The following is a 25,040-nucleotide window of genomic DNA, read 5'->3' on the forward strand; positions in this document are numbered from 1 at the left end:
ACTACAGCCGAGCCAGTCCAAGTGGCTTGCTTACGCGCGCTTTGCTTCGTTATATATCGCTTGCAATGATTGCAGGTGCTGCTGTACCAAAGGTAATCGCCGTCCTTCTGTTTATCTCTACACCCTGCCGCGGTAAAATTGTCCGTGGGGTGCTCAGGACGTCCGAGGTATGTGAATGGTTTTCTTAATCCTAGTAGGTTCATTCTAAATGTTTAGAAACAATCAACTTGGTTAGTTTTTCTCGGAAACCTTTTTTTGGGGTGATCCACACAAGTGCAGTAAACGTTTAATTGTAGTGCTGTCATATCAAGCGGCCCTAATACTCATACTCAGCCGCTATCGTGGGGACACTACATATCAATCTTGACCCCCTCCGCCAACCTCTGAGAATATTTATAACGTGCGCTAATGAGAGAAATAGACATAGGGTAGGCATAACTTGTAATGAATGCAATGCATCTAATGTAACTATGGTTGCCAGAATACTGTTTCCCTCTGGCATTCTGCATTGTTTTGTCACGATACCGTCCAACAACGCACCCGTGCGGCGGACGTTAACCCTGTTGTTGAATGTCCACTCGGAATGACTCAACTTGTGTAGGATGAAGGTCTTCGAGTTCTAAACTATAATTAATATGCAATTTTCTGTGCATTACTGTATATCCCATTTGACGGCAAAAGTATAGGTACTTCGAACATATATATCGCTGAGACTGTTTCCCAATACTGATTGTATAACAATAACGAACGCGTTACTTGATATCTACATGATGTGTAGGAATACTTTAAAGATGGTATATTCATCCGCATATTGTTTAGAACGCTACATTTTGACCTTGATATTGTTTCTACGCAATATATTGATCAGAGCAGAGTATAGTGGTTGGGTTTGTACAGCGTGTCGCCTAACGTATTTCAAGAAATGTTTGATCATATCTTATTCACTAGACGTAGATGTTACATCACCTAAATCGGGTACAGAAAAGTTCTCCTAATTGTCAAGAGGGTAAGTGAATAAAGGCGCGCTATTAGGTGCGTGTTTTAAAAGCGAAAAACAAACATCGGGTATGACTCGACTAAGCAAATTAAAAGCGAGTACGCAGCACTGTCTCCCCGATATTTTTACCCTGTGGCCTGGTATAGGTCTAGTCTGAAGCGCTATCAGTGCGCTTTCAAAAGCGCATCTTCCAAAAAGTCGTTATACAAATACTGAACTAAAAAAACAGAACTTGCCTTTGTCTATTCAGGTTTTTGTGCTGGTTAGTACTGGTTACATGAAATCATCGCTCTGACTGCTGCAATACGTATATAAAAAATTGGGGATAATCCTAATCTTTCACTCATTTAGGTGTCTCATAGTGGCACTCATGCCTCGGCGTTTGCATGCCCTGGTACATTCATATAGGGTTAACTTTGTGTTTCGTGGTACTGCTGAAGGGGATTTCAGAAGTCGGGTAGAAGGAAGCACCTGGTTGAGATCTCTTCCACCAGCTGCCACACTACTTCAAGCTGCCCACAAGAAAACGATCTGCTCTTTCAATGCGTGTATTCAATTAATTTTCATGAATTATCCTGGTAGTTAACTGCCACTTATCCCAGTAAAGTTATGCTGCGACATCGTGTGTATTCACTACAACTTTTAACTGAAACCAGAAGCACCGATTTCGTACCATCTTTGTCTTTTACAAGAATTTTCTAAATATTCCAAGAACCGGAAGTGTTTTATACAAAAGTACCTGAAAGGCAAGCAAGAGTGTATCTCAGCGTTCGTGTCACTAATATATATACTTATACCATGTTTGTAAACATGTGTAGGCGCCAGCTCCCCAACGCGAGGGAGGCCCCTCAACACGCTGCATTCAGAGGCCACTTTGCAGTTGCTATGCCAGCTGCAAAGTGCCTTTAGAGAGTGCTCGTCATGGAGAAAGACAAAAAAGAAGGAAGAAGCATGACGTCAAGTGGGTAGCCTTGGCAAGACATGCCGTTTTGAAGCCAGCATTGTCGGCCCTACACGTGACCTTTTACACAAAATCACGCCAGCAATGAGACTTGCCGTTACTTTGGAGTACTGCACCCGGTAGTTTTTAATCGCAACGCGCTTGTTTGGCGAAGACCGGTGGTGATGTTCTGGATATTTTTGAATACTCCGCCATGTTGTCATATTCCGCCATTGATCGATAGTAATTGGCCAAGTGAGCTGCTACGACCTCTCTGATTGGCTTAAAATGCCGCCATTGCAAAACTTGATAATATGGCGGTATTACACAGTGTCCAGAATAGCACGCCTGCCGGCTTATGCAGGTGGTTCAAAGACGGAAAAGCACCCAGAGCACTAAAAGCTACCGCAAACTCTGACGTTTTGATCGCGTGTTGGGCCGACAAAGCGGGCTTCACTCGTGTGACGTAATGCTCCCCCCTTTCTTTTTCTTCCTCCATTTCTTCGTCCGCCCAGCTTTGCGCTGGGCGTAGCCTACGCACCGTGACGTCACTACAAGGGACTCAGTATGTCGACGGGGCTACCCCTGTTTACAAACATTAAATAGGTATATAGGCAAAGAAGCAAATTCCTTTCTGAATTTTTTCTTGCAGCTGAGGCCCTTGGATCATTTAATCATTCTGACACTTGCAACTCTTCAAACAATGTCAGCCTGATGTTTTTGGTTTTAGTTGTTGTGTTTCGTCTACTCCGCAGAACTGGGCATTTCTTACGAGGTTCTGCTTCCTGTCGCAACAAGGTCACTTCATTTACGAGTTTGCTTATCCAGCGGTAAGTAAGGTTACTCAAAAATAACTGTAGCAGTATTTTTAACATTTCATCGCCACCTGCCATGACCTTGGCCGATTTCTTGATGACTCAACGTGGACATAAAGAATGTCGTGTTCCGTGGCATTCCTTGAAGCGAAGCGCACAAAAGAGGTGCAATATACGAAACAACCAAGACAGTCATTTTGACACCTTAGTTACCCTTTTATAGAAACACTGACATTATTGACTAGATGATAGTTAGCACGAGAACAGAACGACGACAAAGAGACAAGAAGGACATGAAGAACACAACGACTATCGTCATGTCATGCCAGCTATCCCAAGCTGCCACACTTCTAAATTACCGACTAGGCTGAAAATGTTTGCTACATGCCCAGCAGAGGTAAAGGGCTGGTGCACGCATTGTTTCTTACTTGTGTGCGTCCCTTATAATCAGAACGTGCCGGCTGGACAAAAAGCAATCTTATCGCTCCAGAAGAAGTTCGAGACAGTCGCTCTACTGTACTATGTAGACGACCATTGGAGTGCATATGTGTGTTTCCAAAAAGTTGTTAACGATTTGGAGTACCAGGTACTCTACTATGGGAGAGCAGAAAGCCGTCCCGTCCACGGAGGAAAACTTCACCGCATTATTGTAGCGAATTGTGTGTTTAAAAAACGTTGTTAACGATTTCGAGTACCTAGTACTCGACTGTGGGAGAGCCTAAAGCCGTCCCTGACGACATCGGTTTCATCTACCGCACCAATGTGCCTAAGTTCCACTAATGACGAACCGCGTCTATTGGAGACAAATGCTTAAGGGCTCATTTAACTTAACTTACCCTGGAAAGGCTTTCTGTTTGATCTAGTTGTATTGCAGAGTTCGGCTGCTTATCCGAGTATATTTATCTGTTACGCATACAACAAACATAACCGCAGTAAATAGATTGAGTTTCAATTTTGTCCTTTATGCAACCTCCTTCAAGCTAGCGGAAGTGAATAGAATGGTTCTGTGTAAACGACTCCTCTCAATTCCTCACTAAGCAAGGAGCAGATTTCAACAAAAGAAGCACTGATATATTTATAGCAGTGAATGAATCAATCAATTATAATACCAAGGCATACAATCGATCAATCAATCAATAAGTCACCCAAAGTTTCACGCAGAATCTGCCCTTATTATTGCTATACAGGGTGTTTCAAGGGACACTCAAGCAAAACCATGAATGGGTATGATCAGTTTGTATTATGAGAAGTCAGACACAATATTTTCCTCATCGGTTAATTATTATAAAGAGAAAGCAAAGGTCAAATTTTTACTGAAATTTCATGCCTAAATCGCCACGTGGACGTGACTTCGTGGGTTTAAACGTGTACATTAAGCATTTTGGTCGCACTGGCTCAATTGAATTCCCCAAAACTTGGTATGTTTAGTCTAGCGTCCTCTCGGAGGACAACATGTTTCATTTTTAATAATTTTGAGCTACGTAGAGCCTAGTAGATACCATCAAAATTTATGAAGCCACGGCGTTTGGTGCGGGGGTTTCAGGGTGGCGGGAATTTGTAGTTCACACTTTCTTTTCGCGTGTTTTTTTCACCCCCAAGCGTCTCCTAGCGGCAACCGTTATGATTTTCGAATTGCGAAAAAGTAATTCGCTAAGGATAGAAAAGAGTTCTCTCTTAAGTTTAGAACTTTACTGTATGTTGCAGTTTTCTTTCAAGCGCTGCATTTGGGCTGCAGATGCACGGCCTCTTTCGATTACTATTACTCGTTTTGCCAGACACTTTTCATCGATGAATCGAGTCATAGTCTCTCGAATTTTTCATCCCGTAGAAATAAGATCTGGGAAATTTGTCGTTGTAATAAATGTGACTGCCAACTCTGTTCGTTTTCGCTCGCAGGACTACGGCCCCCAAAACCTGCTCTTGTATTACGACGAAAAGCACCAGTGGCCTGCCGTTTACAAAAAGCCGAAGGTATGAGGTGTTCACCAAAATCGTGACGCGATCAGTTGCAACTCTGCGTGTACAGTGTGAGCGACCGCGCTACATTACTGCACGGTATCCCCGAGTCCACACACTACATCCTATACGTTACACTACCAAGCCAATTTCAGCGATTGAATGAGTGGTTAGCGTAATAGCGTTACTACACGCACGTCCGAATCACGTGCTTTGATCCGAAAGGCTCACTAAAATCTTACTTGCTGACTCTCTTCGCATAAAAACAAGGATAGATATTATTCCGTTACTTACTGCTGCTTTATACTGAAGGACATTATTAATGATGTTTTGCCTGAATTGTTGATAGAAGAGTTTTTCTTGACTCTAAGTCCTTTGAACAGACCCGCTGAGCAGCGAAAATGTTTTCTTTTTCCCTCTTGAATGGCGCAGTAGCACACCCACCAGCGCTACCTTAACATTTTTGGTGGATAGTTAAAGGACTTCTGATACAACATTTATAAACTCGCTATGATTGTGTTGTTTGAAAGTCCTGCATGCGGATGTCACTTCTGACCGTTTGTTAGTTACGAGCGATGCCTACTTTGATTTGGTTTTAAAGTAAGGGTACGAGCTCGTCTGAATATTCAGGTGCAATCAACATTTTCTGTGGTTTCACCTATATAGGTGGTCCCCTTGGGACGTTGCAAAGGTCACGCAAGTATTGTTGGCGTCAGAGAACATTTGCGGGGCGTGCACAATATCCAGACTGCCACCATAAAGACTGTTTTTCATAACCCCTCTCGCTATGTTGTCGGGTTAATCTCAAGGAGGTGTAATTCTAGGAATGGTTTTCTTTTTTTCCGAAAGGGGTACTCTGCTTACCCACACCGTTTCATTCTTTTCGTCGCATTGCCGCATTGCTAAAAATATTAAATGCATTCTTCCCGGCGCCGCCATTTGAGGGAAGGACCAGCCAGAAATCAAAGCTTTCTGAACTCATAAAAGAAGGAATTCTCTGACTTCACACCACCATGCTCGATCGTCTGCTGCCCTGTTTCGTGGTCAAGCTAGTTTGGCGGTTTGAAACCACGCAAAAGCCTTCATGCCCAGTTCCGTCGGCTGATTGAAGGAGTGACGCCGGAGTCGACCCGCATACCTAACCCGTTGGCAGGACTTGGCATCCCGCCTATATCCGCGGCCACATCGTCCGCATAAACTATGCATACGCGAAGCGAACAGGCACGTTTATAATGGTAGAGGCGCGCCTAATCAGCTCCTAATTCTAATGGCAATTGTGCGTGTTTAGAAGAAGTTGTTAATGATTTAGAGTTCTTAGTACTCTACTATGGGAGAGCTGAAAGCCATCTCAAGAAAATAAGGCTTGATCAATAGCTAACCAAAGTACAATGTTCGGAGAGCATCATAATTTTTTAGTGTACTAGAAGTTGTTTCATGTCTTCCAGCTTCTTCATATGAGCAAAGGACTGTCGGAATTTCAAATTCTACACAGGAAGGTCTCAGTGTTGACCTTGTAAAGAGGAACCCTATAAATGTCTTTTTTTTTTTAAGATCGGCTGACCCTTGTCAAAACATTAAATTCTACGCCATGATCAATGCTACATTACTGAGAGTTCTGTGCTCCATTTAGGAACTAAGTTTCCTTGGACAAACGACAGCACAGCTTATTTGGTCGCGCATCCCTCATTGTTTACAAAAACTTTAGATATTTGGCTGTATAGCGCACATCAATAGCGAAAGTCTCGGTCTATAGCAAAGAGTAAATTTACAAAATACTGTTGCGAGTGCAGTAGTGTAACATTTGGAGGAATCTAAAATATCGCAAAAGTATCAAATCTGATAAAATTGTGTTCGAGTCATTGTTAGCCGCTGTCTTCCTAAAAGATTCTTGTGTTTCCGTTTTCATGGAGAATTCCTTGTGAAAACCTGGTTGTTGCTGTTACCGTGCGGCCTCATTTAGGAGACAATTCCCAAGTGACCTGATTGTCTATGACAATTTTTAGTGAACTTTCATGTCTTGCGTGGATACTTCAAATATGTGAATACTTGTAATTTATTAGATTTCGTGCTGTATGGTTATATTTTTGTATCGAAAACGTTGAGACCGAGCCTGGGAGTGTTGTACTATGTGCCTTTGTATAGCCTTGTGTTCGTTCTATACTTCGCGACGACGATTATTGTACAAGAGATGCGCGAGGCGCCACGCATTCTCTATATATAAATTTATAACAAAAATCACCGTACTTGTTATAGATTAAAAGGAAGCTTCTAGAAAAAGTATAATTTATTTTTTTTTATTTTGACTTTTCATGTTTTGGGCCTTCTTTAAACAACCACTCGATTTAAACAACCACTCGACCAAGTCAACATATAATTTGCGCTGTATTACCGCTTCCTTTGTGACTAAGTACAAGGCGGGCTTAACAGCCTGCGCATGTCAAACCATAATAAGTTGACACAGTTTTCCCTCCCGATGCTTGCCTTTGGACATGTTTCAAGCCCGTGATCGTGCAATCATTTGCGATCCTCGCATGCTTTCTTTACTATACACTCCCAACATCGTGCCTAGAACGCGCACACGTCAAGCTCAGCAACTGACTTACGCAAACTTCATTTGTGGAGTCAACATGCGCTTTCTTTAAAGCACCACTTTTTGTTCTTTCTCATTTTTCCTTCTTTTTAACCCCCTTTCCCCTTCTTTCAGCGCAGGATAGCTAACCGAACGTGCGTCTCGTTGACCTCCTCTCATTTCTGTTTCTTCTCTCTGTCACACACACAAATACTCTCTATTGCTCTGATCGCTTTGTGGACGTCATTTTAACTGCAGAGCTGTCCACAAAAGGAGTCCGTGCTCAGCGCAGCTAACGGCCAAATAGTGAACTTGACAGATCGCTTCGAATGGTCCAAGTGCGACATCGTCGACGAAGTCTACCGGTGCAAAGACAAGAGGCGTTTCAAGTCGGCACGGGAGCGATGGTGGTTCATTGCAATCAGCAACTGCAATGCCAGCAAGGTGAGTTGACCCGCTGAAACCTGTAATCCTGGCGTTCTATTCCCAATAGTGATCAGTCCTCTAAATCTGTATAAGTTGTATGAACAGGACTTGTTGCAGATAGGTGCCGCAGACGGGGTAATCAACGTTTCGATAGGTTGCCAAATCTTCGTCGTCCTCGGCGTGCTAACAAGGGTTGCAATGCGTTCTTCTCAGCTATTCATATGAAGAATTTGATGTGACTGCGAAACGACACACGAACATAAGACGGCACAGGAGAACACCACACAGTGCTACTGGTAACAACATGTTGTCGCTACTATACTGAGTCTGTGCCGTGGCCTTATGTGCATTCATGTATCCATGTGTAATAAAAAATTGGCGTGTAAGTTCGCCAAGGATAACAAGGCCGCTTTGTAAAGAATAAGTACATCTATCGATACACCGGCGAGCCTGTCTCGGCACATATTCCTCTTCACACACAACCTCTACAGCAAACACTTCTTTTTTTCTATGCTTGGACTCCCACTTCTTTTTGGTATTTCTCTCTACTTAGGCATTCAAAAGTTGCTCATATGCTTCCTCGCGACAAGGAGCGCGTTCGCGTCCCGCCCTCGAGTTAGTCCCAGCCATTCTCATAAATAGCGAAGAAAGCCCTTAACCTCATTGCAACCGGAAGAAACACTACTTTAGTGTGCGCGAAATCACCATTGTCAGACAGCCTGGGTGTTGTCAAGAGATCGGTAGTCCACGGAGATAAGAAGGAGCCTACACGCAATCGAACGATTTGCTGTGGGTGCGCAAACGCAGGCGTCTATCTGTTTAACAGAAGTGGGCGGCCGTTATTGATTGCTATTGAGCGACCTTATTGTCAGCAGTCCGCGTACCGACTCGCTCGAGCGTGACCTTGGCGTATATAACTGCATACGGCGCAAAGCAAAACGGTCGGCGTCGTCGTTCGGCGAAAGGCTCGTCACTGGGGCAAATCACGCAGGCTGAAAACTTTGTTGTCTGCACGTTCGCGCTGCTGCGCTCTTCCAGGGCCATCAATACATTAGCGCCACAAAAATTGAAATAACAAAAGCCGGATAAACGATGCCTTGACACGACTGCCTGCTCATGTGTCGGGTCGCTATGTACGGGTAGTCTCAGGAAACGCTTGTAACCGCATAGATTGTTCGTTTGTTAAGCGTGGCATGGAGCGTGACGGGAATAGAGCTCTCAGCTCATGAAAAATTTACGCAGCTATTTAACATTTCCGAGTAAGGTTTGGTTGAATATCGATCACCCCGTTCGTGAACCTGCAGCGCTGGGCTTTTCGCAAACCTAATGGACAAAAGGAGCATATCTTATTTCTAATATGATTATTAGTTGCTAGTAGTAGCACTCCACGTAGGGCGAGAGCGGGTATATTTTATCACAAACTAAAATTGAGGTAATTTCCCGGCTTTTAGAGTGGATGATGGAACAAGCAAAATAAGTTTCTTTTGAGTGAGGCCACCATTACTACTTCCTTGGTAAAGCTTTTTTTTTCTTAAACCACTAGGAAAAAATATCGTAAGCAACAAGAAGTCTCGCAAACAAATGCAGTATCTAAATTTTTCGCTAATTAAGATTAGTTTAAAGCAGATTCATTCTGCAGACGCAGCTCGATACACCATGCATTATGTTGCCAACCGTAGGACAGGCCGAGAAGTGAAGTCAAGCATTCGGTAACAATAAGGAAAGCTGCCAGCGATCGGGGTGAATAAAAGTTTTGGTTGTTTGTTTCCTCCAATCACACATAAGCTGGCAGCAATTGTTGGCGCTTGGTAGTGTTACGAAAAAGCTTCAGCGCAGCCATGGTCCCTTGGGTAGCGCGATGCGAGGGGTCATTAAAAAAATTTAATTTAGAAGGAAACAGTAAAGACAGCAAAAGGCACTTGTACATTAACCAATAGACGCTTAGCATGCTGTCAAGCAATAGCCAAGCGCTGAACCTGCCCATTTAGTTGAACACTGTTTGAACACTGTATACTGGTTCCCATACCTGCCTTTCCTGTCTTTCCTGTTTTTATTCTAATGTGCCGAACGTATATGCAGCGCTATATGGGAGAAACGTGACCCTGTTCTAGAGGACCATTCTCCTTCGATCCCTGCTTGTTCATTCTTCTTAAATACCACAGGGTCTCTATCTCGAGTACATGCTGGAGCTGTACAACGACGATTCCAATTTCTGGTACAAGCATTTCTCGGCGGACGAATTTTGTGAGTGTCTTTACTTATTTGTTTTGTAATATCCATGCATATACATGTGTAGTTATCTTTTTACTCATTTCTAGTCACAACAGAGCCTGAAATAACTTTAAGACTTTTATTACCTTCTCAGAACCTTGTGCTTTTAGCCATGCATTTATTCGGAGAAGCACAGATCTGTTTACCGTCTCTAAATGTAGCATTTGTGGCACAAAGTTCACTGTTATAATGTGTCTAAACAGTGTTAAATTATAGAAATTATAAGCAAGTCTAGCAAGTATGGCTACAGTCCGCACCACAAACTCATGATTACCAATGTACTCTTTCCTATCGTTCTTTACTGCGGCAAATGAGCAGGTGCATCTAAAATACCTGATTAGGCGAAGCCACTAGCTGAATTCGCTCGGCCATAAACGCACGGCAATTTAACTTATTTCTTATATGGCTCATTAGACGCGGAAGCGACCCGCAACTTGCTAGTTAACTCGCCAAAAGATCTAAATGAAGTTATTCTATTACATTACATTACACGTTCCATTCTTTAACTCTATATGCTTCCACCTTGAATACTTCTTCATTCAAGTGCTCGTACAGTGCATGCTCGTTATGAAGGTTGAGAACTAAGTTATATGAATCAGATAATTAGGTATTAGTCATGTAAACTGTAAGTGGTGAATGTAATATCTGCAATGGTTGTCATATTAAACCTAAGCACATTGTGACCCTGAACCATTTGTGTTATTACACTACATAGTTTCTAAAATATGAAAAGAGAGAGAGAATAAATTGAGAGAGAGGCAGTTGAGAAAGGCGACTGAGAGGAGGGTGCCTTTCGTGGAAACGTCAGCCATGATATCAAGACAACAAAGGCAATCTACGATTTTCATCTAATGAAGAATGGTGATATTGTTATCAAACTGAGTAAACACACTCAGAGATTATGTGTATATATTGAGCGCTTGTGTAACTAACGCATTCCAGAAATTCAGTAAACAATGCAACACCTTGAGCTAGCTGGTTGTTCTTTGGTGAAAGAAGAAAACGCACTCTTCGTGAAGGCACACAAGACACAGGCGCTAAATGGCTGCCAGCTTCGTGGTACATGCCCAGTTGGCCATGCTTTATGTACCAAGGGTTGCTGCACTAAAACAAACGCCTGTTTACGAGTTAATAGTCTGTGTACAATTTTATCTGCAGTTATCTCACCTACAGAATGTAGCTGGCACTTGGCAAAAGTGCCAATCTCTCATTTACAAGTATATCGATAAAAAAGAATATGTGAACCTATGTACTAGTAAGTGATGTCTCTACAAGTGCTAAACAAGAAAATATAGACATTTTTTTACTAATATAATTTTTTATTCTGTTTGCCTTTGTTTCAGACATCCTCCACACCGACATTGGTGCATTTTTTGTCTATATTATTCTCTTCGTTGCCAGCTGCTACGGAGCATGTAAGCCCAATAAATCTTTTATTGTTAGTGAGTATAGCAGAATGACATAGCAATTAAGGTTTTTTTCTTTTAGTTACCGCAGCACACATTCGCACAGGTTAAGATCTCCCACAAGTCCCTCTGGATACCGAACACTTATCAAATTTAGTGCACGTTCTTTCGGTTTTGCTGATTTTGGCACAAAAAGCCAAATAATTTTGGCACCAGTTTACTATGGCAGTTTTGCCCAAATAATTTCGCACTGTGTTAAGGTATTTTTTGTCAGCATGCGTTAGCATGGCTAGCATACATCTCACTAAGGCTGTTCATAATATATAGGGAACTTAATGTGTAGTAAAGTGAAATATTGATGTCACTGCAAGGACGAGTGCCCTAGAAGTACGTTGTGATATTAGAGGACGCACAACGACAAAATGTGCCTTGTCACCTCACTGATGCTGCAGGAAATTTTATATGCGAACTTGCGAAGTGGCAAGCATAAACATTTTTCTGCGCTGACCGTCCAGCCTTTATTATATATAAGGTCATGAAGCAGCACAGAACAGAATAAACGCAAGGCTTCGGTGATCTGAAGATTATGGTGACATTACCCTTCCAAGTAGTTCCTGATGTTTTTAAACCACCAATTAAAAAAACATTACGAAAAACGTAGAATCCGTGTTTCAACGTTTCCATGCAGGACATTTGAGAAGGGCTAGAAGTGGTGTACGCTATAGTTTTTGTGTTGCGGACAGCTGTTTAGTGAACAACATTGCAGTCTCTGCTAGTTTCGAGAAAGAATTAAATACTGGAGTTTTTTATGGACCTATGTTATGAATTACTTCATCATTAAAATGTCCACAAGATACCAAGTTCCAATAATTGTAGTTCAATGATCAAAGACCTATTTATGAGGACGTACATAGATAGACCTCTGGCGTGTGAAACTTATGTCTATCTCTTACCTATACACTCGATATGAGTCAGTGACGGCACTAAAGTCTTCCCTGGAGCGTGTTGACTCATCATTTATTACCTAAAGATAGCAAATTCCGCACAAACGCAAACCATTTTCTAAAACTTCATACTGCTTTAGAGTAAACGTTATGAACATAAATATGCTTTCCTTATCACTCCTTTTTTTCCCGTATTGCAGGTGTTCTGTTTTCCCGCAGCTACCTGCACACAACGTACAAGATGTTCATGGTATCCGTTCTTTGCCAATTGCTAAGCCTTCTGTGCCTGGTCACCTACTACGCCATGTACGCTGATGATGGAATCGGCATTCCCCAACTGAAACTTCTCGGTGCGTGAAAGTAAATACATGTTTTAGTTAATACATACGAAAGGTTTGAGAAAGGCCTTATTGAACGTGCTTTATTTTTGCTTCAATCCTGCATTCGCAGGCAGGGTACTGTCGTCAAGCAGTACGCTTGTGTTCCTCCTGCTGTTGATTCTGGTTGCGAAAGGCTACACTGTGACTCGAGGCAGACTGAAGCCGAGCACGTCAGCCAAAATTGGGACTTTCATGACGCTCTACGTGGTCGTCTACACGGCTCTCTTCATCTACGAACGTCAGGTGAGACCAACTGAGGATTTTAGCTAAGTGCCCGAATGCACCAAAATTACTGAATGGTAACACAAACGCAAACGCACACGAAGCGGCAAGTTTTCAACTTCTATTTCAAAAAAGCAGGTGGCTTATGAGTCCATCAAAATAAGAAAGCTTCAGAGCAAGAAAAATTGCAATGATTTTGTTTAAAAACAGCAAGAGCAACTGTACATCACGTACTCTCATTTAAAATAAATTGATTGATATTGATTGGGTGGGTGATTGATACTGATTGATATGGAGGGCTTAACGTCTCAATACCACCATATCATTATGAGAAGCGCCGTAGTCGAGGGCTGCGGAAATTTCGACCACCTGGGGTTCTTTAACGTGCACCCAAATCTGAGCACACGGGCCTACAACATTTCCGCCTCCATCGAAAATGCTTCAAAAAAATTGTTACGCTTATTCGATGTGCTAAAGTTTTGTAATTTATTGCTGTGATGCTTCGTTAAAAACAGCATGAGCACGCGTTTGCCACGTACGTGTGTTTAAACAATGTCAATGTGAGTCTTCCTGGTTGTGATGTTTTGTTTCCATAAGACATATACAACTAAAGCATGGCACATTCACACATACACACACACACACACACAGTGCTCCAAATATTTTTCGGAAATGAACTAGCCCAATCACAAATTATTTTACAGCATAGGTTTCATTGTTACGAAAAGTCTACAAATCAGCCACTTCCATGAACCATTGTAAAATTTGTGCTGCGTGTTTGCCTCTTTGTTTCTGTTGTCCAGTCTTCTTCGCGCAGTAAAAGTGGTGCTGTATCTACGAACCTAATAGCCCAGGGGTCTCAAACTGATTTTAGCTAGTGGGCCGCCGTCGCTATATTTGGTCGCACAAGAGCAGGGACAGTGAAGTCAGAACGAGGAGGTCGGAGTGGAGAGGAATCGAACTAAAATTTAACTCATTTGAAATAGAGCTTTCGTTGCACGATGGTTCTCAAGACGGAGTGACCGCACGGGGTGCCTCAGGACAAAATTGCTAGGCACCAGTACATTCTCGCTACCTTACCCGTACAAACCATTATCAATCAAAATAGGTGGGAAGATAATTCGAATGCTTTTCAGCAACGTCAGGGGTGAAGCCTGGATCTAATAACTTGGGGGAGGTGGGGGCAGCCACGACAAATTAGTTCCTTCATTGGGGCACGCTTAAAATAAGTGTTGTATAAAATACAACACCTATTGGCTTAAATAGGTGTGTATGCTTGCTCTCGTTGCTCTCGGGGGAAGGGGGGGGGGGGGACACATGAGCAAGCCGAAATTGTGAGAGGGGGGCTCCAGCCCTTCTTGACTCCCTTTCACGCTACCCCTGAACAAACTACTAAAAATTATTTCTTTTGAAGCCACAGTGCACTAGCGAAAAACGTGTTTGACACCACTGGGCTGACTCAACAATATGCCTTGTACAGGCATTTAATCTATTTATTCTATAATAAAGAAAAGACTTTGCATAGACCATTCATTGATTGATATGTGTGTTTAACGGCTCAAAACCACCATATGACTATGAGAGACGCCGTAGTGGAGGGCTCCGGAAATTTCGACCACCTGGGTTTCGTCAACGTGCACCAAAATCTGAGCACACGGGCCTACAGCCCCCTCGCCTCCATCAAAAATGCAGCCGCCGCAACAGGGATTCGATACCGCAACCAACGGGTCAGCGGCGCATAGACCATTCATTAGCGCCACTTCATCTTCAATCAAATTAATGCTGATATCACCTGCTCTAATTCTGTAAAAGTACTTGCACTAAATCACAGGTCGATTTCACTTACACTTCTCTTACGCCATTAAATATACAATTTTATGCTTCTTCCATACTTTGCTTAATTCCATTCATCTTGTCATATAGCTTTGATATACGGTAATGCATGGTAGCTGAACCTTGCTGAACCTTGTGTGCATTCGAAACAAGAATAATCGTACCAGTCTTCGCCGCAGTCATTGAATCTGGGACTGTCACACAATTATGTAACGCTCTAATGAGGCTGCGCCATTAAATTTTCAACCAAACATCGGAAACGAAGAAACGAGCGTCAACTGATTAAGACAGCTTTTCATTCTCAGGAAGGAAGGAACGAACAAAAGGGAGAAGTTAACCTACCTGCCTTCAGCAAAAGACATTCAGCAAAAGACAACCAGCAAAAGGCATTCCTTGCTCACGCGTGACGATGTTTTCGACCCCCTCACTAACTAAATACATTGGATTGTACACGCAGTACTTCGACCCGGGAGAAGTGTTGTACATTTACGAGAGCCCAGCTGGCTACGGAATCGTGGCGTTGCGCCTCGTCGGTTGGGGCTGGTTCGTGTACGCCACTGTGTTCACGCTTCTTCACTATCCGGAGAAGACGGCTTTCTACACACGCTTGTTCCTCCTGTACACAGTCTGGTGAGCGTCTATTGACGATTTCACGAGTACGCATCTCCAGTATATTTGTATCGAGCAGTTATATCAGGTACGATACGATCCCGATTGCTAGGATCTTTAACGTTGCTGAAGTGAGGCTGCATTGTGAGCGAGGTAGTACTGAGAATCTATAGATAGCTCTTTGCTGTATCTGGCTACTTTACGTTCTCATCAACAGGGACATTTTTCTCACCAGTACAGCAGCTAGGGTTTTAGCAAAATTTTTCCTAAACACTGTGGGCAATAAGAAAAAAGCTCGACATAAAAATTGCCTGATTGTGTAATGATGACTGCTTCATAGCGATATGAGTGTACCAAATGAGCGAAGCCTCACATACTATCTCTCACAAAGAACGTGTTTGAACGAAGCTTACACAATAGATATTTCTCACGATGCATATGTGTTGAACGAGCCCCTCTTGACTACGACCCTCGTGTGCATTGCTCTCTGCGTTCAAATATTCCGATACCCTCATTGAGAGTTTTGTGCGTTCGCTCGCTTAACCTCTATGCAACGTAATTCTCCAAAAAACTTTGTACTCAAGCATTTTTTTTGCTTTGTAACTTATGAAAAATATCTTTATCTGACTGCAACCTCACTGCATGAAGATAAAAATCTATTCAGCTGCGATTGTATTCACATCCGAATCACCTGCACGGTACAATTATTGATATCCTGCACAAACGTCCAAGTGTATATACGTACAAATACAACTATTTTGAGACAGTTATACGATTAGTCAATGGCGATTCGACGCAGGTTGCTGTCGGCACCTGTCATCATCCTGATCGCAGCATTTGTGGTGCCAAAGTGGATGCGGGAGAAGGTCATTAATGTCGTAGAGCTGATGGTCATCTTCTTCGCCCACATCGTATTTCTAGTAAGTTACTCGCAATTTTCAGAACTTTTTTATAGCTGTGACTCATAAATGTTTGCACAAATCTTCATATTAACCTTTCTGACCACTCCTTCGCCCCCCTCCCCCAACATCTTCAAGAAGAAAAATCTCTTGTTCAAGCGGTATTGTTTCTTCCATCTTTCATTCTCACAAAATTTACACATATTATGAGCTTGTATGTCATGGGCGTCTGAAATCACCGTTACTGTCAAAGACCTACCTAACGTTTACTGCTACGAGCATTTCTTTTTTTTTACTTTCGCGAGCAAAAGTTGTCATTATAAAAAATTAGGGCATCATTTGAAGCAACCACGCTTCGCACTCTTAAGTCAGTGCACGAACGGCAGCTTATTGTTTGATTAAGAAAAAATGGTCATCTCAGAGTTCGTATAGGTCAGGAATCCTCTCGGTAAAACAACACAAATATACCCAGTGTATACCTTGTCATTCTTACATTTGTTCATTGTATTTACAGATTTTAACAAGACCATCGAAAGCGAACAAGAATTTTCCTTTCCACGTGAGGACAACGCAGGTAAAGAAACATCAAGGAATTAAACCTACAATGACTACTTAACCCACTTTTCTCGTAGAGTGATCGGTTGTTCATGCGCTAGCAACGACTCATATTTTGGTTTGCCTACTTACCTAATGTAACCGTGTACGCTGGTTAACCTTCACTACACATGAAGACGTCGCGCACTTCGTTTGCTTTGAGCTGCCACCACTGTGGGTGACAATTTCGATGGAGGCTCAAAACTTCATCAGCCTGAAATTTCCAGCGTCACAGAAGGTTCTTAATGCGGCACTTTAAGTGCATCAGCAAATGCGATTGCTCAACCATGGTCTTCCTAATGGTCACTATTTCACAATCGATTGCACGACCAGTAAAGTCATGAAGGTCAGAGATGTGGAGCATGTGGGGTAGTGCTTGTATTATCTCTCTTCTACTTTCTGTCCACAATTTCCATATCCCCGGTGTGCAATGTAGCAAGCCGTATGATCGTCTTGTCAACCTCCCTGCGTTTCCTCTTCTTGCATTCTCTCCCTCATGGCCAACCAAATCAGCGTGTTCCGACTGCTCTCAGTATGGAAAGCTACCGCAAATGACCCCGATTCATTTATCTGTTGCATTTTCCAGGTGGACGTGGTACAGCACCCGACCATCGGCGTCATCTCTGAAAACTACATCGACCGCTTCCCGCATCACGCGTACGCGCCCACGGAGTCTCTGGTCGCCGAGCCACCAGCTGGTTCGATCGCCGCTGTCGCTGCGGTCAACTACGCCACACTGTTCGGCGGTGTAACCAGGCACGAACACGAAAACAACAACTGGCAGCATTTGGTGAGTGGCCCATTCCACTGCCTTCAGCTATAGTTAGCGGGGAAAAATACGCGAACAGAAAGCATAAAGTTGCAGAATCATGTTCCGAATCTGTGATTGTCGATCACTAATTGAAACACTTTTTTTTGTCTTGCAGAAGAACTACTCTAACCAACTCAGTGTGACTCATATGCTCGACCAATTGAATGGACATGCTGCAGGGAGCATGGTAAGAATGTTTTTTTGAAGTGACAAACTGAAAAAACACTGAAATCAGGATACGGCAGTGTTATTACTGTCTTTAAAATGCGAAATTTTAAGTCGATGTGGCGTTTACTAGCTCATTCATTGCCATAATGTGACTTCATGACTTTATTGGAGAAATGCTTTCGTTCATTAAAGGGGCTCTAATGTGAAACACTAAATCAGTTTTTGATCGGTAAATTATTATTTGCGAATATTTCTACCAACTTTGCCTTCACATGCTCATTATTAGCAGAAAAACGAATATCAAGTTTCATTTTTTTTTTGTGCCGTAACATTAGAATATCAATGTCAACGTGAATTAGTTTGATTACCCCACTTTTACAACAATCACTGATTAAAATTTTAGGAATTTTGATATTTCAAGGCTCCATTACAAGATAATCTAAACCATGTTTACGAATAAAAGAATATACAGTCCCAAGTAGACCCTGTCATCGAAATCTGGGACCCGAGGTTGAGTCGGTGCGAGAAGTTCAAAGCAGCATCAGCGCCTGTATTCTCGCTTATCAGGAATTTTTCGGCTTACCCAGCATCTTCTTGCAATGGACGAGGTGTTTTTCGTTTTCTAAATGGGTAAGCAACATACAAAACATTGATTGCTTTTCTCTGCGGTGACCTTTTAAAGTGAGGTGACTTAAGGTTAATCAATCTATCAGGGCGTTCACGGAAAGCGGACATCATATCTTTGAAAAATTCCTACATCAAGTCTCTATTTCTGAGCGTTTGACTCGACAGACCTCAGTTCTGATACTTCATGATCAGTTCTTATATTTATGATCACGTTTAAAAGGTTATTGATGTGTGTAGTTTAACTTTTGAACAGCAAGTTTACGTAATTGAAACCTCATAAATTGAACTGGGAAAACTGTGAGTTTGTTTGCAAGCTTGAAATGTCGTAGTATTACGATCCAAATGACTGTGCTAGTATCATCAGAACACAATCTATACTAGAGAAGTGATTATTCATTACACTACTGTTTCACTATCATTCAAGCCGTAGTACGTGCATATCCAGCGCTGGAGCACCACGAGTACAACGATAGATTGCTTAGAATTATTAGAACACAGTGATACAGGGTTTAGGAAGGCTAATCATTTGTCAACTGATCTTTTTACCAGCCTTTCTAGTAAGAAAATAGCACATCTGTGCAGAAGTTTTTTTTTTCGCGCTGAGTAGTTTGTAAACGATGCCACTCGGATTTAAAAGGTGGAGCTTGCCATGCCTCACGACGAACTTATTTCGTAAAGTTCAATTTCAAGAAAGTAGGATCGTAAAGTGTGTTCCTGCTTGATATATCTCTCAAACAACAGGCACCGAATATAGGAAGTCTCCTATTTCTTAATTCAGTATGACTAAAATTCTTCGTTGTCCACACTCATTTGTGAATCAAACGCTGTGCACAATTAAAATAAGAACATGCTTCAGCAAAGTAAACGAACAATTATAGCAGCAATACGGGATAATACACAATTATACAAACATCCTACAAAGTGCTATAAACTTTCAAAATTTGATTGCAAGAAAATGCAGTCAAGTCTGGAGACAATGCTATACAGAAAAAAGAGACTAATCACACGTATAGTTACTTGCGTACACTTGAGTAAATGACCCTACAGCAACTACTGCTTCTTTTGTTGCAGCCTCCCGTTAGAACATCTTAGGATTCGTCGCTCCCCCACTCTTTCTTCTTTGCTCTTTTGCTTTCTTGTCCGCTCAACCGTCTGTGCTCAACTGTAAAGGCAAGGGTATGTGTTGTTGTGCCTGACCGCACAAAAAAAAAGCACGGCGTGTGTTGCGTGTGTGCCTGCGTTCATCACCACACCTGCGATTCTTCTGACACTGTGTGTTGTAACTTATTACGCATTCCACCATTTCCTGAGCTCGCAAGCAAACAGTTGTGTCTCGATGGCAGCACGAATCAAATCTAGCACCTTGAGCCTCGATTTCGCAGACCCATTAACTACGGCACTACTATATGTAATGAATGTTTGCTTGATATTGTTACTTCCTAAAGGAATAGTTGTAATTTGAAAATTTACTATCTAACCTCTGCGTTGAAGTCTACAAAGACCACTCTAATGCCCTGTTCAGAAGGCACTGTACGTACGCGTTCCTACTTGAGTTTGTCAAATCTCCTTTCATTGCTAAACGTAAGCTATTTAGGTCCCTTTCAAGAAAGCAAGATTTTCAAGCTCACGTGATTTCAATGTACAATATCAGTGTGCCGCTGCATTTCTCTCAAAATGTCGTTACATCCTCGTCAATACTGGAAAATAAAGCAAATTAAGCGACTAACAGTTTGCTTTCAGAGTACATGCTATCAGTTTGTAGTCATAATAAATTTCTTGATTTCTCTATGACCACGAATGCGGGCAAATGCTACATGAAATTGACTGCCGCGTCAGTGTCTTTCAAACTGAAGCTCTGGTAGGGTTTTTTTTTTTTTTCAAACTCTTAGGGAATCAAAGATCTGAATGCGCTGAGGGCTCGTAAAAACGCTCTTGTCTTGCGCAATTGTGGACTCAAGATGGAAACGCCCACGTGTGCACTTGAGTGTTGTTACCCTCTGCATGACTCTACACCCCGATAGCCATTGTAACGCTGGTTTTAACGTGAGAGCGTTCCTTCACAAGGCTGCCGAGAGGACACACCCGGCCTCCCACCGGAACTGACGCCAGTGCCAACTGCCGTTGTAGCGGGCAATCCTCGCAGCAACCCTCCGCAAAAAAAAAAACGATATTGTGTATTCATCTCTCAACAAAGCGCCTAATAATCATAGGCAACCTTTTAAGCGAAACTTTCATAAATAACGCATTTCAGTGGCGGCGTCTTACGCGAAAAACTCCGTTACTGTGAGCTTAAAGAAATGCGACCCTTGTAAATGCGTCCGTCACGCACGCGGTTTGCATACACAGTTTTCCAATAATTGATGCAATAATCGACCATGAGTTCGCAGGTGATTAGGCATTTTCGATATCACAAACTTCTCGATGTCACTTGTCATTTAACATTTCGACATTTCACTGTTGCCTACCTATGAACGCATGACCGTCGTTCGTGTCCGTAGCAACTCAAGTGTTGCACTTATAAGCACGGGGATGAAACTCGTATTCCAGGCATGGAACGAAGAAACACTTGCACGATGTAGGACGATTCACACTGCACTGCCAGAGCTCATGAGCGACAAAGCGTTTACTCAAGGAGTAATTTTGCACCAAGCACCACCCGCAGTGACCGCATTTTCTTGTGGAGGTGAAAATACACGGGGCCGGTGTACCTTGATTTAGGTACACTTTAAAGAACCCCATTAGGTCTAAATTCCCGGAGCACTTTTCACGACGACGTCTCTCGTGATCATATCATGGTTTTGCGGCGCAGACCACAAATGGGTTTTAGGTGCGAAGCTTCTTACGCTGTGGGTCGTTCCCTCCTCTGTAGTAATAGTAGTAATAGTAGTACGTAGTCACCTCTAGTTTATGAGTTGCTTTATAGATATCGTTGTGTGTATATGTTTTTGGGAATAATATAACTAGATGGCGCTAGTGATTTTCACAGCATATTAATGGAGTGATTGATGAGTGGGGCGAAGTGTCTGTCCACGTGTCCGTCTGTTCCAAGGAGACAAACAGACAGACACACAGACAGACGGATGGACGGATGGATGGATGGATGGACGGACGGACGGACGGACGGACGGACGGACGGACGGACGGACGGACGGACTATTTATGGTTTACCAATAAAACCCTGCGACACTTCGCCTTACTCATCATCATTCACTCTGTGAATATGTTGTGTTTTTTTTTACGTATGAGTTAGAATAATTTCTTGTTGGGGGATGTGTCAGAAGCAAATCTAAAAGTGCCAATGGTCTAAATGTTCGAATATGATATCATTGAAACTTGAAACTTTAGCGATAATTTAACTGCGGTTAACGTCTCGTAATGTCATCATATCTCTTTAAGCATGCGTCAAGACCGCAAGTAGCGATGACTGTTTCCTAATCCAGAGCTCTTGCGCACATATAAAGTCGTTGCCAACTACTCCACATACATGTGCAACTATGTCTATCATTTCTTTGTGAATAACATGCACAATCGTTGCCAACTACTCCACATACATGTGCAACTATGTCTATCATTTCTTTGTGAATAACATGCACAAGGAGAGGCTGTGTCCACATATACAGTTTTCTATTAATACACTAGAGGGAACTCGCTCTAATGCTTATGGGAGCTGCAACGCACGGCGCTTCAGAGAGCATGGGAATAATGGGTAGCGCACAAATTCGTCTAATCTTCGTACCTTTGGCTTCGTTTTGTTTCACGTGGCTTGGAGTTGCTTTGTCCTGAGACGACAATCGGCAGATGTTCAGAAGTTGCATTTAATCTTGTTAAGCTTTTAGGATACCAACTGAAATCAGGTCACGAAGTTCACAACATGCTGTTTCGTTATTCGAAAGAAAACAAAAACACAACAATAAACAAAGCCACAAGTGTGTTCGAAGACAGGGCAAATTCGTGTGCTAGCCATCATTGCCATGGTCGATCACCGATCGCAGCGCCAGCGTTCCCTCTAGTTACTTTTGAGAAACTCTATAATGTGTCCACTTGGCTGAATGCTGTGTGCTTAGCACGACAAACTGTGCAATGTACCCGCTCACCCGTGTGTAGGTACGGACTGGTGTTCAAATGAATGTCGTGCTCTATCTTGCTTGATTATCTTTAAAATGTCATCCTGTATACAAGGCTAGAATCTGCATTTTTTACACAATACGTATCTTGCGCTTGGTCCTGGTTGGCTGTCTTTTTTTTATGACTTTGACTCGCTCCAAGCCACTCTCACCAGACCGTTATCGAGCCCTCCCGAACCACTAAGATCAAAACTTTGATACATTTTTATAAATGATATATAATCCACATTTTGTGTTTTGACGACGGGCGAACTTTTCCAAATCCTCTTGAGGAATTCTATTAGAGCAATGAATTTAACCGCATTACGGCAGCTGCTCTTCTAAGCGCACACGTGTCTTGATTCTTTTGCAGCCATCGCCGACACATATTGCACATCACACAGAAGAGGATCCCGAAAAATTACCAACGGTGCCGTGTGAGGACACCCCCGGTACATCTCAAGCCGTGCGGGAGCATTTAATATGAACCAATGACGCCGTTCAGTATTAAAACTGTTTCTACCAGACGGGCTGTTCTCAACCTTACGTCAACGAAGACTCTGAACACCGAATGTTCGTTTGGTGCTGACATTGGAGTACGTCAGCGTGTTTTTGCGTGCTCCCAATCGCGCTTCACTTATCACTGCTCCGGTGACTTTGAAGACGAACGCATAACATGTGCATGCATATTATCCTATGTGAATTCAGTTTCAGGTTATTTTTATTATGTAAAAATATACCCGCTTAAACAGGTATACAAAAAGGCATCCCAGAGCACATGGCGAAAAGGAAATCTCTTATTGGGAGATATGATATTGACGAAACATACATAATCAAGACACGGAAATTCTGCAGCAGTCTTCAAGATGTATATTGTGTAATGTAGATGCTACGCTAGGTACACATAATTGTGACTGCTAATAAAAGCAAGTGACTGGCAACACAAGGGATCAGCAGTGAATGCACAAGAAAGTGAACTTAAATTGTTTGTGAAATGGCAGGTAGTTACTTGTTCCCGAGTAGCAAAGCTTAACAGAAATTAGGAGAAAAGAACCAGGAAATAGAGAAGCTCCCTCACCCGAACAGTAACTGGCCCCCCCAGGTGCATTTTCCAGCCCCCCATTCTCACACGCTGACAGGGGTCGTCTAGAGAAGTCATTCATCCCGCATCAAGCATAAATAGGTTGTCAATTATAATCAATAATGATGCGAACAAGCTAATGAAGTTTGTCTTAAATTGCGAGGAGATAAACAGCAGTGTCGTAACAGAAAAGCGTATAGAAAAGGGTGTGTCAGCTCCACTAACGTGAGACCTGGGGACGGGCGAAGCATTTAATACCTTTGGCGGTATTTCTGTGATAAGACACTGATGTCAAACTTGAAACCGGGCACGTAGGGAAGGGTGTTCCCCGCTCCACCATGCGACGTCAGGACGCAGCTTATACACCAAGGGGCTCCTTTCTCTTTACATGCCCGGTTGCAGTTCCCTGCAGCGTGTGGGGAAGGGTACTTTCAGCTGCATTAACGTCGTCAGATATTTGCTGGGCAAACTGTTGCCTGCTTTATTTTTAGTGGACTGGTGGCGAGTAGTGGCATGTACCCAATTTATGCAATGAACGCATTACGCACTGTGACATTGCACACTGTGACTGCTTGGTACGCTATGGTGACATGAGACGCCAACGTCCCAAGCGTCGCCGCGTGAGTTCGCAACAAACCTCACTAAACGCGCGACGTCGCAAAGCGTCCGCTTGGTGATACGGCTGTCCCTCCCTTTACGTTGCAGCCCTTTCTCTTTATAAACAACAGATAATAAACTACTAAAGCTAGCATTGGCATTCATTGAGTATACAACACTATGATTCATCAACAAGCCCAAAAAACAACTATTGCATTCTATAAAACAAAGCCTGCCAAACTGGAGCAATGAGATGCTGATCTAGCATAGCTACCTAAAGCAACATTGGGCACCGGCAGTGCACTTGTTGTAACTGGAAACACCCATAGCGCTCCTTTTGCCACAACACTCTGACACTGTGCCATAAGTGCCCACTACGCCATAATTACTCTTTTTGCGAATCAGCGAAAGGCCCAATGCGCGGGAGGAGGAGGAAGCAACAAAAGGGTCATTTATGATGGGCCGTCATAACATGATGTATCGCCACTACATGACGTGCCTAGAAGCCTAGACCCTAAGGTGCTTCACCCAAAAAAGAAAATTTGTTATCGGTGGCTTTGACAAATATTTAATTTCAATTCAATTCAATTTTATATACCAGAAAAACAATATGGAGGGACACTTGGGCAAAAACTGTTGCAGAAGCTTGACGAAGGCCCAGGGTCCCTCATACTTGTGGTGCCTCTGGCGGCAAGAACATGGCTCCAAAAGGCTCCTAAAGCTCCTAAAGCTTGTTTTTTGGTGCATTGTTTTAACTGACTAGTATTTTTGGCAACTATGAGTAAAGCGCAA

At 42.7% G+C, this 25,040-nt stretch overlaps 1 protein-coding gene across 2 annotated transcripts; it reads left to right on the top strand.

Moving 5' to 3' along the window:
- Positions 1 to 7: 7 nt before the first annotated feature.
- Positions 8 to 23,097, top strand: LOC142814533 (transmembrane protein 145-like). Of its 2 annotated transcripts, XR_012894944.1 has the most exons (15): positions 8 to 167; positions 2,693 to 2,767; positions 4,649 to 4,723; positions 7,536 to 7,721; positions 9,866 to 9,947; positions 11,318 to 11,389; positions 12,525 to 12,674; positions 12,775 to 12,947; positions 15,217 to 15,389; positions 16,168 to 16,288; positions 16,782 to 16,841; positions 17,448 to 17,651; positions 17,788 to 17,859; positions 19,539 to 19,643; positions 22,944 to 23,097. XR_012894944.1 is itself a non-coding variant. In XM_075893382.1 (14 exons), the coding sequence occupies exons 1-14, from the start codon at positions 66 to 68 to the stop codon at positions 23,055 to 23,057; spliced, it is 1,659 nt and encodes a 552-aa protein (XP_075749497.1). In that variant the 5' UTR covers positions 8 to 65; the 3' UTR covers positions 23,058 to 23,097. The 2 variants fall into 2 exon arrangements, 1 of the variants encoding a protein (XP_075749497.1); XM_075893382.1 differs by lacking the exon at positions 19,539 to 19,643.
- The last annotated feature ends 1,943 nt before the right edge of the window (positions 23,098 to 25,040 follow it).

Source organism: Rhipicephalus microplus, chromosome 4, assembly GCF_043290135.1.
Source record: "Rhipicephalus microplus isolate Deutch F79 chromosome 4, USDA_Rmic, whole genome shotgun sequence".
NCBI classification, from domain to species: domain Eukaryota; kingdom Metazoa; phylum Arthropoda; class Arachnida; order Ixodida; family Ixodidae; genus Rhipicephalus; species Rhipicephalus microplus.

Coding starts and splice junctions, on each gene's coding strand:
- LOC142814533 (XM_075893382.1), top strand. CDS start 66: ATGATTGCAGGTGCTGCTGTACCAAAGGTAATCGCCGTCCTTCTGTTT. Junction 2,768..4,648: donor ACGAGTTTGCTTATCCAGCG/GTAAGTAAGGTT, acceptor TTTCGCTCGCAG/GACTACGGCCCCCAAAACCT. Junction 9,948..11,317: donor TTTCTCGGCGGACGAATTTT/GTGAGTGTCTTT, acceptor CCTTTGTTTCAG/ACATCCTCCACACCGACATT.